We start from the raw sequence: 19,465 nt of genomic DNA on the forward strand, positions 1-19,465 counted from the left end.
GGTCTTTTCCAACCCAATCAAATCTATGATTCTATGGTTAATGAGGGCCAGGGGCTGCAAGGGTCACTTGCCTCCTCATGCCATCAGTGGCACACACAGCAGCCGTGGCCAAAGGCCTGCACAAGTTGGCTCTGTCAGGGCCTTTCAGCTTCTGCACATCCCTGTCTCCTCTCCAGCCCAGGCTGTCCTACAGTGTCCAAGCCCTGCCCCTTTCCCTGCAGGCTGTTGTCATCCCCCTGACTGCCCCACCTGGCTGGCACCTTCCTGCACTGACATCTCTCCCTCCTCCCTGGCTCTTCCATAAAGCCTTGGGCTGATCCAGTCTCCTTCTGGGGGATGTGTTTCACCACAGCTCTGACCTTGGAAAGAAATTCCTTTCTCCTTGTTTCCAGTCTGCACCTCCTCCATTGCCCTTGGTGACCTTATTTCTTTCTCATTCTATTTCCAACTGCAAAGGGAAAAAAAAGCTCCACCATCTCTGAAACCACCATTGTGTCACTGCTGAACCTCATGGAATGAAGGGTCCATTTTGGCTCTGTGGGGCCTCATGGAATGAAAAGAAACCTGAGATACTGTGGAAATTCATGGAATCAGGGGACCATAGTTACATTGGGCAAGCCCATGGAACCAAAGGTGTCTTGAGACTTTGTGGAATCTCATTGTGTCACAGAAAATATGGAAGGCTTAGACAAAGGTTATTAGAGAAGGCACCTCATTGAGCTATGAGGTGCAGAAAGGACCCCATTGCTTTCTAAACCCTTCTTAGAGAGGAGCCTGAGTGTGACAGGGTCCAATATTAGCCTCAGGTTTACTTTGGGGTTAAAATTTAGGGAATTATAGAGATGTGATTGAATCACTTTCTCCTGCAGGTTTTAATGATGGCATATCAGATGTACTTATGTCTAATGTATTATTTATTATGATAAATGGACAGAGAAAGAAACAGATAAGTGAACAGATTAAAGATCTAAATCAGAATTATTTACTACACTGTGGAAAGGCTAAAAACCTCCTAGTATAGTATATTATAGCATAAAATAGTGCAGTGCACTGTATCAAAAGAATTCTTTTAAAGCAGTTGTATCAAAGCCAGCAAAAAGAAACAATCATTCAGCAGGGATTGTTGTAATTTACCACACAGATAAAGAGGGCAGATCTCTGTCCTTCCCTTAACCCCTGGGCAGTGACCATGAAGAACCCTCCTTCTTCATGGGAGAAGCTCCACACACTTCAAGGCAGTCTGTGGAAGGATGTGCCATATGAGAGTTGGGCTGGGATATAAAGTTACACAGTGAGGGATTGCAGGTCCTGTATTTCCAGGCCAGTGAGCAGCTTATCTGTCAGCTCCTGTTTCAAAAAGCAGGATGTGTATTTGCAGTTTGGTGAACCAGGCTGGTTTTAGCAGAATTCAACACCAAACCAGCACCTTGGTGCCAGCAGTAACTCAGCACAGAGAGCCTGCACTGTTTGCATTCTCTGAGCAGATTCTGGGCCTGATCAGGGTACAACATCCCATCACTGTCCATAAGGCTCTGCAGAGCCACAGTGGCACCTTGATGCCATGAGGTTCCAAAATGTCCTGGGGTTCATTTGGTTCCAGGAGGCCCCACAAAAGAAAAAAGGCCCCTTGGTTCAATGAGATTCTGAAAAGTCTCAGTGTTCCCTGTGTTCCCTGAGGCCCTGCAGTGTCATGGTGGCCCCGTATCTCCAAGAGGTTCCACAGTGTCCCTGTGTCCATTTGGTTTGGTGAGGCCTCAAGTGTCACAGTGGCCCATTGACTCCTTGACGTTCAGAAATGTTCCAGATTTCCTTTGTTTCTATGAGAATCTGAAGTGTCACAATGTCCCTTTGGTTCCATGAGGTTCTGTGGTGTCACAATGTCCCTTTGGTTCTATGAGAATCTGAAGTGTCACAATGTCCCATTGGTTCCATGAGGTTCTGTGGTGTCACAATGTCCCTTTGGTTCCATGAGGTTCTGTGGTGTCACAATGTCCCTTTGGTTCCATGAGGTTCTGTGGTGTCACATTGTCCCTTTGGTTCCATGAGGTTCTGTGGTGTCACATTGTCCCTTTGGTTCCATGAGGTTCTGTGGTGTCACAATGTCTCTTTGTTTCCATGAGGTTCTGTGGTGTCACAATGTCTCTTTGGTTCCATGAGGTTCTGTGGTGTCACAATGTCCCTTTGGTTCCATGAGGTTCCACACTGCACTTGCAGGAACACACATGGGTGGATGTTGCCCCACCTGCAGAGCTGCCTCCAGCTCTGGGTTCCCAGCACAGGAGGCTGTTGGAATGAGTGCAGAGGAGGCACCAAGATGATCAGTGGGATGGAGCAGCTCTGCCATGAGGAAATGCTGAGAGAATTGGGATTGTTCAGTCTGGAGAAGAGAACCTTTGGGGTGACCTAATTGTGGCCTTCCAGGACCCAAAGGGAGCAAACAAGAAGGATGGACACAGACTGTTTACAAGGACCTGGAGTGACAGGACAAGAGGGAATGGCTTCACACTGACAGAGAGCAGGTGTAGATGAGATATTAGGAAGAAATTCTTCCCTATGAGGGTGCTGAGGATCTGGCACAGGTTTCCCAGAGAAGCTGTGGCTGCCCCATCCCTGGAGTGTTCAAGGCCAGGTTGGACTGAGCTCTGGGCAATGAGGCCTAGTGGAAGGTGTCCCTCTCCATGTCACTGGGGTTGGAATTAGATGATCTTTTAAGGTCTCTGAAACTCAGGACATTCTATGATTCTGAGTTACTTCAGGTAACTGTGAAAGATCCCAACATCTTGACCCAGCTTGGGAAAATATCACCTTCCAAAAGGGGGAATTAAAAGCAGTAATGCAAAAACATCCATCAGGTCCATCCCCATAGAAAGGGCAAGTGATATTTCTTATGCTGTGGGTGCAGAAGGCAATAAGTGTTGGATTGTGCCTCAGAACACTCAAGCAGATCTAATCAAGTGCACCCACGAGCCAAGGCAAACACTGAGCAGAGTGAGGGACAGTGAGTGGGGGCCTGACATGCAGAAGGATGCAGATTGCTGGGGTAGGAAGTGCCTTTGCTGTTCCATGACCAGGGCACATCCCACTGGAGGAGAAGCCCCAGGGCAGCCCCAACACACTGAAGGCCACAGGCCCAACTCAGAGTACTCGGTGAGCTTTTCATGCAGAGATGTTGTAAATTTCTCTTAGTTCCTTTGGAACTTCAGAGTTTTGAATGGTTCCTCCAAATACCATGAAATTCATGTCTCTAAAATGGCAGTTCATTCATTTGTATAAAGCTCTGGGGATTGGGTCACATCAAAATGCTGACATTGTGTATGCAGATATTTGCAGCACTGTGGCGAGGGTATTGGAGATATAGAAATGAAAGACTGATAAAATGGGTTGGGTTGGAAGAGACCTGAAAGAGCCTCTCGACCAACTTTCCCTTTCATTATCCAGGGACACCTTCCACGAGTTCAGGTTGCCCAAAGCTCCCAACCTTGGACACCTCCAGGGGCGGGTTTTTGCACATAGTGGGCAACCTATTCCAGGTTCCTGCCACCTTCATATAAAATATTTCTTCCTGACATCCAATGTAAATCTCCCCTCAGTCAGTTTCAGGTACTGTGCCTTCTTCTGCCAATACAACCCTTGGCAAAAAGTGTCACTCCATCTTTCTTGGACAAGCAGCTCTGCATTGTCATGGCTAAACACGTGGAGAGGGACCAGAGATGGCCCACGAATGCACTTGGAGGCCTCAAGCACATGAGCAATAGATAAGGACTGAAAGCCCAGGGCTCAGTGGTGTGGAGACTGAGTAGAGCACAGGAGATGCCTGAGAGTGCTTGAAGTGCTCTCCACCATAGATGGTGAAACTTTCCTTTGTAGTGAGAAACAGCATGAGAAAGAAATAATGCCACCAAGGGCAGCTGGGGAGATTCAGGGTGGATATGAGGAGAAAGGAATTCCCCTCTGAGAGCAGTGCTGTGGGGCAACACGCCCCTAGAAAAAGTCTGGACCAGCCCAAGGCTTTGTATTCCAAGGAAGAGCCAGGGAGGAGGGAGAGATGTCAGTGCAGGAAGGTGCCAGCCAGGTGGGGCAGTCAGGGGGATGACAACAGCCTGCAGGGAAAGGGGCAGGGCATGGACACTGTAGGACAGCCTGGGCTGGAGAGGAGACAGGGATGTGCAGAAACTGAAAGGCCCTGCCAGAGCCAACTTGTGCAGGCCTTTGGCCATGGCTGCTGTGTGTGCCACTGATGGCATGAGGAGACAAGTGAGCCTTGCAGCCCTGGGGCCTCATTGCCTCCTTGTCCCTGCTCAGCAGCCTGGGAGGTGCCACCCCATCGTCCTGCCCTTGGCATTGCACTTCCCCACATCCCAGTGCCCCAGGAAGAGCCCTGAGGAATGAGAGGGAGGGACAGGATCTCCCTTTCCAGGGACTGGGTGGCATGGCTGTGACATTTCCTTAACGTGGTCAAGGCTTAGACCTCTGGATTAGTGAAACACATCCAGGTTTATTCAGCATCAGAGCCAACTTTACTTTGCCTGTCCCCAGCTGTCAGCACTACCTCCAGTTTTCTGCTCTAACTGGAACCTGGGGACATTTTCTCCTTTGTGTCCCTCAGTGAGACCCATTCAAACTACAAGAAACTTTGGAGCTGCAACACGACTTTGAATTCCTGTGAGGTTTCCTCAACTTCCACTCAGGGCCTGATGTTCAGGGAGTCAGGACCAAACTCCCCCCAGGGTTGTTGTTTTGATGCTGAGCTGGGCCGGGCTCCTGGCACACAGGGAGCTCCTGGCAAGCGGGCAGTGCTGCAGAGAGACAGCTCTGCCCAGGAGCAGCTCCTGTGCACAGCCCAGCAGGGCTCAGGGCACTGCCTGCAGACACCCAGGGCACAGCAGAGAAGTGAGAGGGAAGTTAAGCACAGTTTGGAAGAAGACAGAGGAGAGCTTGCTTATATCTCACTAGAGGAGAAATTATCACTCTGAAACAGTCAAACTTTAAGGAGGATAAACTTCAGTTCCTGGAGGGAACTCCTAAACTGGCACATCCTGCAGCTTTTAGAACCTTTCTGGAGGACTCTCCCAGTTCCTCCAGTGCAGAGGAGGTGGCCACACAGCAGAGCTGGGTTTGCCTCCTGCACGATCCGAGGGACAGAGCAAGGCAATCCCTGTCCCCATTGTGTGCTGCAGGTCTGTGAAGGTGGGTGTGCAGCCAGGGGTGCCCAGGGCTGTGGTGCAGAGCAGGGTCCTGCAGCCCAAGGTGCTGTGCTGGGGCAGGGACTCTGCTGCCTGCCAGGGTCAGCTCCCAGCCAGCCCGGGGAGCTGCTCACAGGTCTGGGGAGAAGCTGTGGGAGGAAGGAGCAGCCCTGAGCAGGGCAGGGTCCTGCTGCTGAGAGGGTGCTGTGTGGGTCAGGGCTGCTCACAGCTCCAGATCCACCTGGGAATGGCTCTGGATGACACTTCCTGAGAAGATGGTAAATCAGAGATTATTGTAACAAGGTGCTTTCCTGAGTGTGTTTTCAATTTTCTCCTTGGAGCAGGGTGAGATTGTTGGGGGATGAGAGAAGCACAATAGGAGGTTTAATCACAGAATCACAGAATCTTCTGACTTGGAAGGGGCACACAAGGACCATCCACACAATGGTTGAACATGTACTGAGACTGCTGATCTGTAACTCTGAGTCAGTCTGTCTTCTGGGATCCTCCTGAAGTGCCTCAGCAATGGACAGCACCAGGATCACCTTTTCTGGGCCCATCAGGGTTGTTGTGACCTGCCCTTTCCCACCTGCAAAGAGAACATGCCCCAGGCAGTGCCCTGCAGACAGGCAGGTTTCTGTAGGGTTGGGGTGAGTGCACAGAGGGTGGGATGGGACTGGGAGTGCTGAGAGGGAAAAGGCACCTGCCAGGAGGAAAATGTCCAGGCAGCAGGGATATGATCAGGGAATGAAGGGGAGCTAAAAGGAGAACTGCTGTGGGAAGGAGGGCACTGTTGGTGTCTGTGAGGTGGCACAGCTGGGTCAGGGTAACACTGTCCTCAGTGCCTGCTGTCTCTGCCCTGGTGTCTCAGACAGAGAACCATAACCTGAGTCAGGCACTGCCCTTGTTATTCCTGCCTTCCAGTTGTGTCCTTGGAATGGAATGTTCAACCTTTCCTCTACACTCTTGGCTGTAGGCAAATCAGTGTGTGTGACAGGGGAATGAGCTGACTCTCCCTTAATGAGCCACCATCCCCAGGGCACTCAGGGATCTCTTTGTCCTGTCCTTCCAAGCACTGAGCTGCCCTCCTGCATGCAAATCTCTCCTATAGCACACTGGTGTTACCTGAATGCCCCATGGAGAAGCACAGAGATGTTACAACTGAGGAAATGCTGTTGGGTTTGTCAAATGAACTCTGTGTTGTCTTTGACAGAAGTCAGTCTTCATCAGAGACCTTCAGAAGGACTGAGACATTTAGTGATCCCTCTGCTCTCAGCAGGGTCTGGTTTCTTCTCAGGGTACATGGAAGGGTGATTGTCCTCTGATCCCCAAAGGTGCAAACACAGGGCCATTTGGAGTGAGCCTGTCGAGCCACTCACCTTGCCCTGAGCCACAGGAATCCCTTTTCCTCCCACAGCTCTCAGTGGCTCAGGCCGAGTGCAGCAGAAAGGCTGGGAATTTCTGACCTCAGAGAACCAGGCATGGAATGTGGGTAGGTAAAACAGTCTGCTCATGGCACACCCAGCCAGTGCAAGAGGAGCTCAAATCAGAAACCTGGATGAAGGCTTTTCCCAGAGAAGGAACAAGGGTAGATGAGGCAAAGTGAGACAGTCTATGGGAAATGGCATCAGTGTAGGTCAAAGCAGCCTGTCCTGACTTGTCCCGGTCTTTTTCTACATCAACAGGTCCCCATACCCAGAGGCAGCAAATGTCCAACAGCAGTTCCATCAGCCACTTCCTCCTCCTGCCATTGGCAGACACGTGGCAGCTGCAGCTCCTGCACTTCTGGCTCTTCCTGGGCATCTTCCTGGCTGCCCTCCTGGGCAACGGCCTCATCATCAGCGCCGTAGCCTCTGACCACCACCTGCACACCCCCATGCACTTCTTCCTGCTCAACCTGTCCCTCACAGACCTGGGCTGCATCTGCACCACTGTCCCCAAAGCCATGCACAACTCCCTCTGGGACACCAGGGACATCTCCTACATGGGATGTGCTGCTCAAATCTTTCTGCTTCTCTTCTTCTTTGAAACAGAATTCTCTCTCCTCACCATCATGTGCTACGACCGCTACGTTGCCATCTGCAAACCCCTGCACTACGGGACCCTCCTGGGCAGCAGAGCTTGTGCCCACATGGCAGCAGCTGCCTGGGCCAGTGCCTGTCTCTATGCTCTGGTGCACACAGCCAATACATTTTCCCTGCCCCTATGCCATGGCAATGCATTGGGCCAGTTCTTCTGTGAAGTGCCCCAGATCCTCAAGCTCTCCTGCTCACAATCCAATCTCAGGGAACTTGGTCTCATTGTGGTTAGTGCTTTTCTATTATCGGGATGTTTCATTTTCATTGTTTTCTCCTATGTGCAGATCTTCAGGGCTGTGCTGAGGATCCCCTCTGAGCAGGGACAGCGCAAAACCTTCTCCACGTGCCTCCCTCACCTGGCTGTGGTCTCCCTGTTTCTCAGCACTGTCTTCTTGGCCTATTTGAAGCCTCCTTCTATCTTTTCCCCATCCCTGGACCTGGTGGTGTCAGTTCTGTACACAATGGTGCCTCCAACACTCAACCCCCTCATCTACAGCCTGAGGAACCAGGAGCTCAAGGATGCTGTGAGGAAAATGATTGTTGTGAAATTGCTTGCAAAAAGTTAATTTCTGAGCAATCCAAACTGCTTCAGCTCCATGAGAATCATGCTGATACTTCAGCCTGCAAGGACACACACCTGCTGTTTGTCCGGTAGGCGACGGTCACTCCTTGCAAGTGTTTTCATGAGAACGTCTCAACTGCCTTCCTGATCTCTGGACATGGACCTCAAAACATCGGGATGAGATAATACAAACACTGGACTTGTGATAGATGGGCTTTTAACCAATTAGAAGTTCTAGGGTGTTGGGGTGAGACCTTTTCAGCCAATAAGATGCACCTCTAACCCCATATAAACCGTGTGCTGTGTGAAATAAAATGTCTTCACTTTGAATCTCAGAGATTCGTGCTGTGAAGTCTTTTCTCTCTGTGAAAGTTTGTTTACTTTAAAGGATGACTGGATGCTTTTCAGCTGCCAAAACCTCCCTGCTTTGCTCTGTCAATGGCTTATAGTGTATGCCATGAGAGACCAAGTCTGTCCTCATTTATAACTGTTTGTTCCTCTTCTGATGTTACTGTTTTCAATGAAATGTCATTATTAAATTCATTTTTCTACTTAGACACCCATTTCTGTCACCAAGCCCAAGGACTGCCCTGGGCATCCTACCAGAGGGGCCATTCCCCACCCTGGTTGCCCTTGCCCTGGGCTGGGGCTGCACAGGGGGCTGTGGCACCATCTGATGGGCAGTGGGACACAAAGGGGCCATGGAGCCACTGCCAGGAGGTGACAGCAAGGCCAGGCATAAACAAGGAATTTCTGTCTCCAGCAGAGCTGCACCCTGGCCTTTGGGAGTCCTGTCACCCACAGTCATCATTTCCTTCTTGTCCCAGACACCTTTATGGCCCTGACATACTGCACCACTTCTGCATTCTTGCTCCAGTGCTGGAACTCTCCTGCAGTGACACCATGTCACTGCTGCTCTTTGTGTTCCAAGCCTGATTTTCTGATCCAGCCTTCCCCTTCCTGATCACACTGGCAACCTGTGTGTGCTTCAGAGCTGCCATCCTGGGGCAGCTCCTGCCCAGCACAGGCAGCCACAAGGTCTCTCCACCTGCCCCTCTCACCTCAACAGTGCCACTGTTTTCTGCAGCACCCTCAGCCTTGCCCAGCACAGCCCTCCTGAGAGAGTCTGACACAGCCCTTGTTCTACATCATCCTCAGCACCTGCTCACCCCTCTCACCTACAGCCTGATGGCCAGAAACATTCCGGGCAGGGAGGCACCAGGGAAAGTGCTCTGGGCAGCCATGGAGTGCACAGAGGGTGGTGTTCCTGTAGGAAGAAATCCCTGCTGCCTCCCTTATGAATGGCCCCAAGGAGCTGGACAGGCCTGTGTTGTGTTGTGGGCACTAAACTGGAACTGTGGGATATGGAAAAGGCCTTTGGTTTCAGGGATATTGAGGAGAGTGGGCAGTGTCATTGTGAGTCCTCTCTCAAACACCTTGGGAAGGCCAGAGCCATCATAGAGATTCCTGGGGACTTGGGAAAAGCAGACATGGAACCAGTTTGCAAACAGGGCAGGGAGGAGGACTGAGAGAGTTTCAGACTGGTCAGACTCAGCAGAGAAGGGGATATGGGAAGTCCTCTGCAGCCATCTCCAGGTTTTGGAAGGACAAGGGAGGGATTGCAGAACCCATGTGGGATGGAAAAAAAGGGGGTGTTGTGTGCCAAGACTTTAGCAAGAGCTTTGACATGGTCTTCTATGGTGTCCTTATGGCCAGATTGATGAGAGCTGGAGTGAAGAAGTGGAACCTGTGGTGGGTGGGAATTTGGCTGAACAAAGAGTGTCAAATAAAATCAACAGAAAAAAGTCCAGTTGGCAGAAACATCCTGGTGAGATCTCCCAGTGATCAGCCCTTGAATACCACTGTAGAACATCTTAATATCTCTCTATACAATGGGACCAAATGATTTTCAAGTCCTTTATGGTTGATGCCACCTTTCAGGGAGGCCTTGAGCAACCTGTCTGGGCTTAAAGACAAATATTGTGATGGAAAATCCTATAAAATTAATTCACTCCCCTTTTATTCCCCACCAGTACAGAGAGACAAAATAAGAGGAGGTATTAAGTGAAAAAAGTAGCAGTTTAGTGAGAAGAAATACAGCAGCAAAGACAACAATATCAAGAATTCAGAGCAACAAGAGAGAGAGAAATCACTTTGTCTCTCCGCCCTCAAATCCCTTTTATGTATAGATGGTTATCAACATGTGCTTCCCATTCCCCTTTTCCCCTGGGGGAACCAGATAAAAAAATAAAACCATGGGAGAGAGGGGGCAAAGCAAAATCTGGAAAGTATCTCATCCAAGACAAGCTCTGCTGCCAAAGCAAACGCTGACTCCAGAGGGGCCCAAGGAGCAGCCACGACTCCGGTCCATGTGGTGGGGGGGAGGCAGCGGGTCTGCTGATCCCTTGGAGTTCTAGGATCACACTGGCCCCTTGGCTCCTGAGGTTCTGAAATGCCTCAGGGTTCCTTTGGTTCCACGAGGACTCACATGTCACAATGGCCCCTTGATTCCATGGGATATCTCACTGTCCCCCTACTCCTTTGGTTCAATGAGCCCCTGCAGTGTCACAATGGACCGTTGATGTCATGAGGTTCCACTGTGTCCCAGGGTTCATTTTGTTCCATGAGACTGTGCAGGGGCACAGCGACCCCTTGAGTCCATAAAGTTCCTCACTGTCAGAATGGCCCCTTGATTCCATGAGGTTACTCCATGTCACAGGGCCCCTTGGGTTCCCTGAGGCCCTGAATGTCCAATGGCCTCTTGGTCCCATGCTTTTCCACAGTGTTCCTGGGTTCCTTTGGTTCCATGATGTCCTGCACTGTCACAGTGGCCCCTTGTTTCCATGAGGCTCCACAGTGTCCCTATGCCATCTTGAGTTATGAGGTTGAAGAGTGTCCCCAGGTTCCTCTGGCTCCATCAGGTCCTGTGGTGTCACAACTGCCCCTTGATCTGAAAAGGCTCCTCAGTGTCCCAGGGTCACTTTATTTCCATGACACTCAGCAGTGTCAAAATGACCCCTTGATTCCATGAGGTTCTGAAACATTTCAGGGTTATTTTTGTCCATGAGGCCCCGCATGTCACAATGGCCCCTTGATTCCATGAGCTCCTGCAGTGTCCCAGGGTCCCTTTGGCTTCATAAGGCCCTGCAAGTGTGACAATGGCCCCTTGACTCCATGAGGCTGCAGTGTCATCACAAAGCTGAGACCATCCTGTTGGAAGTTCTGGGGAGATTGGGAGGAACTGGGACAGTTGGGGAAGGAAAGGGGAGCTTGGACAAAAGAGAGGAAACATTTTGATGATTTCAAAACAGGTTCAGGTCATGCTGAGAGTGCTGAAACACTGACTGTGCAAACACCTCTGATAGACCTTTACCCAATTTCCAACCTCAAGCCCCAACCTAAAAGTGCTGCCTCTCCCAGTGAAAGGAATCCACTGCTCAATGCCAACCTCAACCTGACCTCGAAGGAAAAGCCTAAACACAGAACTCCAGACTCTTATTTAGACTCTAATGCCCCAATCCCAAACCTGCATTCGTAGTATGAAACCCAAGCTTTAATCCTAAACAGGACCAAAAAGCTCCTCCCCTAAACATGACTCCAACCCTGTCAGCGCAACACCAAACCTCCCTAAACTTCTACCTAATCCTGACACGAACCTCTAAACACCAACCCCTGACAATTAACGACCCCCACACAGCCCTTGGGAGCTGGGCAGGGACCTTGAGAGCCCAGAGCAGGCACAAGTTGTTGGGAGAGAAATGTGAGGTGACCTGCACCTGATCAGCTTGTGGGACACAAGGAGCAGATGGGTGGCAATGCTGTGAGGAGTCAGCTGAGCCTCAGCATCTCCAGGGGGCCTGTGGCTGGGAAGGGGCTGCCAGGTGCCATCTGTCACCTCCCTGCCAGGCAGCAGCAGCCTTGGGCACCCAGAGGCAGCTGAGCCCCCTGTGCACACACACTGAGAGCTGCCCCAGCTGAGAGTCCCTCTCAGGGGCCCTGAGGAGCTCTGGGCTCTGGCAATACAAACCTCATGGAGTTTTGGAAGGGAAAGAGGCCAGTCCTGCCCTGGGGGCACAATGACCCAGAGATGAGGGCAGGGACATGAACAGCTCTGGAGTGACCCTGAGGAGAAGGGCCTGGGCTCAGTGAGGGATGTCCTGAGGCACAGGGGCTCGGGATGAAAGTTAATAAGGACAACAGGATGTGGGGCTGACTTGGGGGCAGTGTGGCCACCCAGACAGGGAAGTTGTCACCCCTCTGGACTCAGCCCTGGGGTAACACTTCTGGACTGGTCTGTCTGTCTGTCTATGAGGCTCATCCTTGGGGAGGAATGAAGAAAAACTGGAGTTGGGCCAGAGGAGATCAGGCAGGATGGAGATGTTCTTGGTGGTGGAATGAGAAAGAAAGCCACATAGTCAGATTTGGAATGTTCAGAGTGGAGGTGAGGAAATAGAAATATCCCTCAAAGGGGAGCCTTGTGGTGCAAGAGGTCACTCAGAGAGAGTCTGGACAATGCCATGGCTTTGTGTTCCAAGGAACAGCCAGTGATGGGTGCACAGACATCAGTGAGAGCACAGAAATGCTGCTGGGAGGGCTGGGAGGCAAAGCAGGATGGGTGTGTGCAGCCTGCAAGGCCAGAGGAGCAGCAGGGACAGGGCAGGACAGGCTGCAGGAGAGATGGCCAAGGGCTCTGGCAGGGCTGGAAGGCACAAAGGCACCCAGGGCTTTGTCCCCAGCACTCTGACAGGTACCTCTGCCACTGAGGCCACCATAAGGAACTTTCCTTTGAGGGTCTGCACCTTGTTTCTCCCTAACCCCTCCCTTTGGAGACTGGGAGGGGTTGCAGAAATTTTGACATTTGTCATTTCACACCCTCACCCCCTCCTGCCCCACAAACAGCCCTGAGCCACCAGTGAGGGACAGGACCTGTTGGCCCAGGGCCTGAGACTCAGGCCTTGGCCTTTGTGCTTCCTCAAAGAAACCCAGGGTTTTCTCAGCTTTCCAGGTGCCTGCACAGAGCCTTTGTCTCCCTGCAATCAGGGCCTCCAAGGATCTGCTCTAACGAGTCCCTGGGGAGGCTTTGTCAGTGCCTGCCCTCAGTGGGGCCCATTGATGCTTCAGGAGACTTGGAGTTTGTCTTCTGACTTCTTCATTGTTTTATCAGTTCCTGAGGACCATGAACTCATCTCCCAATACACAGTATGGCTCATTAAAGCACAGAAAAATCAATTTCTTTCTCTTCCTTTAATTGGCTTCAAGTCTTCAAGACTTGTATTATTTGGAGTTTAGTTAAGGAGGAAAATTTCAATATGGACCTGACAAAAATATTTATTTTTTAATGAATGGGGATGATTTACACAGACACTTCAAATGCAAGAGGGCCAGGGTGAAAAGGAATCAGATACAAAATAGGGCAAAAGAGATTAGCAGCCCTTAACCATTGACCAATTTGACAGTTACCATCTGCTTCAATAGCATTGATTAGCAATTTTAACAGTGACTCAACTGCAGAGTCACAATAACAACATTCACACCACACTCAATTCACACACACTCACAGGCAGAGATGAGTGGACACATCAATATCTGTGTGTGTAAAGGTACCCATCCAAAATTCTCCTTGTTGTCAGTGAAACACTCCCGTCCAATCCCTTTGTGTTTCCCAAGAGACAAGGGTGGCACCTGGAGGAGTGTGTTTGTTGAGAGGGGATAAGAATTGCCCTGGGCATCAGCGATGCTCTAATCCCAAATATTCTGGGGTTCCAGGAACTTAATCAAACATTTTCTGCAGCATCTCTTTACTGGGTAAAAATCTGGCTGGATGATCAAGCCAAGGGAGTGGGGGGGGATCAAGTTACATCGAGGGGTGTTCCCAGGGCTCAGTGTTGGGGTCAGCTTAGTTCAATTATTGTTATAAACGACCTTGACAAGGGCATTGAGTGCACCCTTAGTCAGTTTGCAGATCACACCAGGCTGGGTGGGATTGCTGACCTGCTGGAGGGCAGGAAGGCTCTGCAGAGGGCTCTGGACAGGCTGGATCAATGGGCCCAGGCCACCTGGATGTGGTTGAACAAGACCAAGTGCCAGGTCCTGCACTGGGGTCACAAGTACCCCCAGTCCCTGGCAATGCTCTGCAACTGATCCCCAAAGCCTGTCCTGTGTCCTCAGTCTCTTCATTTCCAAGAACTTGGTGAGAAAAGGGAGCTCTGTGCTCTGAGCATGGAGGGAGATCCAAGTGCCACTGAAGTAGGAACCAAAACTCATCAGGTTTGTGTTCTTTGGGAGGTTGGGAACTGGTGATGCTTAGAGGCACAGTCCCTTCATTGCCCAGAGAAAAAATAAACACAGTAACATTTCTAAACATCACAGCTCTTTGTGCAGCTTTCCTCAGCCTCAGCAACCTGGATGATCCACGTCCTTGCTGTGCTGGTCACACAACCCAGGGTGCTCCTGGCCTCCCTTGCTGCCAGGGCACACGGCTGCCTCCTGCCCAGCTCCTGCCCACCCACAGCTGCCTTACAGGGCTGCTCCCAGCCAGGCAGCTCCCAGCCTGTGCCATGGCCAGGGGAGGCCCCTGCAGGGGCACACACTGCCATTTGTCCCTCTGGCATTGCAGGAGGTTCCTGCCAAGATGGGCTCTCCTCCTCCCTCAAGCTTTCCCTGAGCACAGAGGCCTGAGAGACCTTTCCAGTAAAGACTCAGGCAGAGAAGCCATGGAGTCCCTCAGCACCACAGCAGTGTCTGCTGGAATTAAATCCCCCTCCCCATCCCACAGCAGCCCAGCATTTCCCTCCTTCAGCCTTGGTCTCCAGTACAGCCACTGAGGCTCTTTTGGCTCTTGACTTTTCCTGCAGCCACCAACTCCAGGGGAGCTTTGCCTTTCCCACAGTTCCACCTGCACAGCTCAGGCCATGCCCAGGAATTCCTTGTCTGTGCCTGGCCTTGCTCCCACCCCCTGGCAGTGACTCTGTGGCCCCTTTGTGCCCCACTGCCCCACAGTTGGTCTGACAGCTCCCTGTGCAGCCCCAGCCCAGGTCAGGAGCATCCAGGGTGGGGAACAGCCCCTATGATGGGATGCCCAGGGCAGTTCCTGGGCTGGGTCACAGAAAATGGGGGAGCTAAATAGTAGAATGAAGTTAATAATGAAATATCATTGAAGACAATAATATCAGAAAGGGAAAAAACAATGATAAATGAGGTTATATTCATCTCTCATGACATAAACTACAGACCATTGACAGAGGAAAGCAAGCAGTCTCTGGTTGCTGAAAAGCAACCAGTCATCTTTTTCTTCACAGCATCCCTGAGTTCTTGGTTCCTCAGGCTGTAGATGAAGGGGTTGAGTGTTGGAGGCAGCACCGAGTACAGAACTGCCAGGATCAGGTTCAGGGCTGGGGAGGAGAGAGAAAGGGGCTTTAGGTAGGCACAGAAGACAGTGCTGAGAAACAAGGAGACCACAGCCAGGTGAGGGAGGCACGTGGAAAAGGCTTTGTGCCGTCCCTGCTCAGAGGGGATCCTCAGCACAGCCCTGAAGATCTGCACATAGGAGAAAACAATGAAAATGAAACATCCCACAAAACCCCCCCCACTAACCACAAGAAGCCCAAGTTCTCTCAGGTAGGAGTGTGAGCAGGAGAGCTTGAGGATCTGGGGCACTTCACAGAAGAACTGCCCCAGGACATTGCCATGGCATAAGGGCAGGGAAAATGTATTGACTGTGTGCAGGAAACCATAAAAAACCCCATTAGTCCAGGCAGCTGCTGCCATGTGGGCACAAGCTCTGCTGCCCAGGAGGGTCCCGTAGTGCAGGGGTTTGCAGATGGCAACGTAGTGGTCGTAGCACATGATGGTGAGGAGGGAAAACTCTACTCCAACTAAGAGGAAAATCAGAAAGACCTGAGCAACACATCCCTTATAGGAGATGGTTCTGATGTTCCAGAGGGAGTTGTGCATGGCCTTGGGGACAGTGGTGCAGATGGAGCCCAGGTCTATGAGGGACAGGTTGAGCAGGAAGAAGTGCATGGGGGTGTGCAGGTGGTGGTCAGAGGCTACGGCGCTGATGATGAGGCCGTTGCCCAGGAGGGCAGCCAGGGAGATGCCCAGGAAGAGCCACAAGAGCAGGAGCTGCAGCTGCCGCGTGTCTGCCAATGGCAGGAGGAGGAAGTGGCTGATGGAGCTGCTGTTGGACATTTGCTGCCTCAGGGAATGGTCATCTGTTGATGTAGAAAAAGACAGGGACAAGTCAGGACAGGCTGCTTCGAGCTAAACTGGTGCCATTTCCTGTAGACTGTCCCCCTTTGTCTCAACCACCCTTGTTCCTTCTCTGAGGAAAACCCTCATCTCAGTCCCTGACTTGAGCTCCCTTTTGACTGTCTGAGTGTGCCAAGAGCAGCCAGGCCTGTGTGTGTGGGCTCTGGAGAAGCCATCCCTGCCCCACTGCGGTGCCTTTGGGGACATGTGGCATATTCTGGATTTGTCAGATGGAATCATTCCTAATGCAGAAAACTTATTAGCATCTACACTCTCAGTTCTAAAGGACAGGGATGGCAGGAAGGGGATTTAGGGAATACTTTTCCTGGCCACTTTCCATGCCTGCTTCTCTGAGGTCAGAAATCCCCAGCATTTCTGCTGCACACAGAATGAGCCACAGCCAGGTCTGCGAGGTAAAGGGATTCCTGTAGCTCAGGGCAAGGTAAAGAACTGGACAGTCTTCTTCCCCATTGCCCTGTGTTTGCACCTTTGGGGATCAGAGGACAATCCTCTCCTCCATGTTACCCTGAGAAGAAACCAGACCCTGCTGAGAGCAGAGGGATCACTGAATGTCTCAGCCTTTCTTAAGGTCTTTGGGGAAGAATCAATTCTGCCAAAGACACAGTTCATTTGACAAACCCAACAGTGTTTCCTCAGTTAAAACATCTCTGTGCTTCTCCATGGGGAATTCTGGTAGCACAAATATGCTGTAGGAGAGATTTGCATCCAGGATTTGCAGCTCAGTGCTTGGAAGGACATGACAAGGAGATCCCTGAGTGCCCTGGGGATGGTGGCTCATTAAGGGAGAGTCAGCTCATTCCCCTGTCACACACACTGCCCACAGCCCACAGGTTAGAGGAAAGCTTTAACATTGCATTCCTAAGGACACACCTGCATGACAGGAATCACAAGGGCAGTGCCTGACTCAGATGCTGCAAATCCCAGAGCCTCACTGAGAGAACAAGACAAGAACAGTATCAGAGTAGTGGAGAAAGAAGGAAAAATATTGTGGTGCCTTCTCTGAGAGGGCAGGGCAGAGACAGCAGGCACTGAGGACAGTGTTACCCTGACCCAGCTGTGCCACCTCACAGACACCAACAGTGCCCTCCTTCCCACAGCAGTTCTCCTTTTAGCTCCCCTTCATTCCCTGATCATATCCCTGCTGCCTGGACATTTTCCTCCTGGCAGGTGCCTTTTCCCTCTCAGCACTCCCAGTCCCATCCCACCCTCTGTGCACTCACCCCAACCCTACAGAAACCTGCCTGTCTGCAGGGCACTGCCTGGGGCATGTTCTCTTTGCAGGTGGGAAAGGGCAGGTCACAACAACCCTGATGGGCCCAGGAAAGGTGATCCTGGTGCTGTCCATAGCTGAGGCACTTCAGGAGGATCCCAGAAGACAGACTGACTCAGAGTTACAGATCAGCAGTCTCAGTACATGTTCAACCATTGTGTGGATGGTCCTTGTGTGCCCTTTCCAATCCAGAAGATTCTGTGATTCTGTGATTACACCTCCTATTGTGCTTCTCTCGTCCCCCAACAATCTCACCCTGCTCCAAGGAGTAAATTGAAAACACGCTCAGGAAAGCACCTTGTTACAATAATCCCTGATTTACCATCTTCTCAGGAAGTGTCATCCAGAGCCATTCCCAGGTGAATCTGGAGCTGTGAGCAGCCCTGACCCACACAGCACCCTCTCAGCAGCAGGACCCTGCCCTGCTCAGAGCTGCTCCTTCCTCCCACAGCTTCTCCCCAGACCTGTGAGCAGCTCCCCGGGCTGGCTGAGAGCTGCCCCTGGCAGGCAGCAGAGTCCCTGCCCCAGCACAGCACCCTGGGCTGCAGGACCCTGCTCTGCACCACAGCCCTGGGCACCCCTGCCTGCACACCCACCTTCACAGACCTGCAGCACACAATGGGGACAGGGATTGCCTTGCTCTGTCTCTCCGATGGTGCAGGAGGCAAACCCAGCTCTGCTGTGTGGCCACCTCCTCTACACTGGAGGAACTGGGAGAGTCCTCCAGGAAGGATTTAAAAGCTGCGGGATGTCCCAGTTTAGGAGATCCCTCCAGGAACTGAAGTTTATCCTCCTTAAAGTTTGGCTGTTTCAGAGTGATAATTTCTCCTCTAGTGAGATATAAGCAAGCTCTCCTCTGTCTTCTTCCAAACTGTGCTTAACTTCTCTCTCACTGCTCTCCTGTGCCCTGGGTGTCTGCAGGCAGTGCCCTGAGCCCTGCTGGGCTGTGCACAGGAGCTGCTCCTGGGCAGAGCTGTCTCTCTGCAGCACTGCCCGCTTGCCAGGAGCTCCCTGTGTGCCAGGAGCCCAGCCCAGCTCAGCATCAAAACAACAACCCTGGGGGGAGTTTGGTCCTGACTCCCTGAACATCAGGCCCTGAGTGGAACTTGAGGAAACCTCACAGGAATTCAAAGTCGTGTTGCAACTCCAAAGTTTCTTGTAGTTTGAATGGGTCTCACTGAGGGACACAAAGGAGAAAATGTCCCCAGGTTCCAGTTAGAGCAGAAAACTGGAGGTAGTGCTGACAGCTGGGGACAGGCAAAGTAAAGTTGGCTCTGATGCTGAATAAACCTGGATGTGTTTCACTAATCCAGAGGTCTAAGCCTTGACCACATTAAGGAAATGTCACGGCCATGCCACCCAGTCCCTGGAAAGGGAGATCCTGTCCCTCCCTCTCATTCCTCAGGGCTCTTCCTGGGGCACTGGGATGTGGGGATGTGAAATGCCAAGGGCAGGACGATGGGGTGGCACCTCCCAGGCTGCTGAACAGGGACAAGGAGGCAATGAGGCCCCAGGGCTGCAAGGCTCACTTGTCTCCTCATGCCATCAGGGGCACACACAGCAGCCATGGCCAAAGGCCTGCACAAGTTGGCTCTGGCAGGGCCTTTCAGCTTCTGCACATCCCTGTCTCCTCTCCAGCCCAGGCTGTCCTATGGTGTCCATGCCCTGCCCCTTTCCCTGCAGGCTGTTGTCATCCCCCTGACTGCCCCACCTGGCTGGCACCTTCCTGCACTGACATCTCTCCCTCCTCCCTGGCTCTTCCTTGGAATACAAAGCTTTAAACTGATATAGAGTCCTTGGTGATGTTTTGTATCAGTGGACTTGTTTTGGGAGTGAAATTCCTTTCTCCATCTGTCCAGTCTGGACCTTCTTGGATGCCCTTGGTGACCTTATTTCTTTCTCTTTCTATTTTGTATTATTAAAATAAAAGCTCCACTATTGCTGAAACCACCATTGTGACACTGCAGAACCTCTTGGAGTCACAGGGTCACTGTGAAATCTCATGGATTTAAGGGGCCATTGTCACAGGACAGGGCCTTGTGGAGCATAAAGGACCAGTGTGACACTGTGGAACCTCATGGGATGAACGGCCCAGTGTGAC

At 51.6% G+C, this 19,465-nt stretch overlaps 1 protein-coding gene across 1 annotated transcript; it reads left to right on the plus strand.

The window, feature by feature from the left end:
* The first annotated feature begins 6,891 nt into the window (after positions 1-6,891).
* Positions 6,892-7,827, plus strand: LOC139684082 (olfactory receptor 14A16-like). Its single transcript, XM_071579682.1, has one exon. It carries the CDS (start codon positions 6,892-6,894, stop codon positions 7,825-7,827), a length of 936 nt encoding a protein of 311 aa, XP_071435783.1.
* The last annotated feature ends 11,638 nt before the right edge of the window (positions 7,828-19,465 follow it).

This window comes from Pithys albifrons, chromosome 31 (genome assembly GCF_047495875.1).
Source record: "Pithys albifrons albifrons isolate INPA30051 chromosome 31, PitAlb_v1, whole genome shotgun sequence".
In the NCBI taxonomy this organism is placed as follows: Eukaryota; Metazoa; Chordata; class Aves; order Passeriformes; family Thamnophilidae; genus Pithys; species Pithys albifrons.

Coding starts and splice junctions, on each gene's coding strand:
- LOC139684082 (XM_071579682.1), top strand. CDS start 6,892: ATGTCCAACAGCAGTTCCATCAGCCACTTCCTCCTCCTGCCATTGGCA.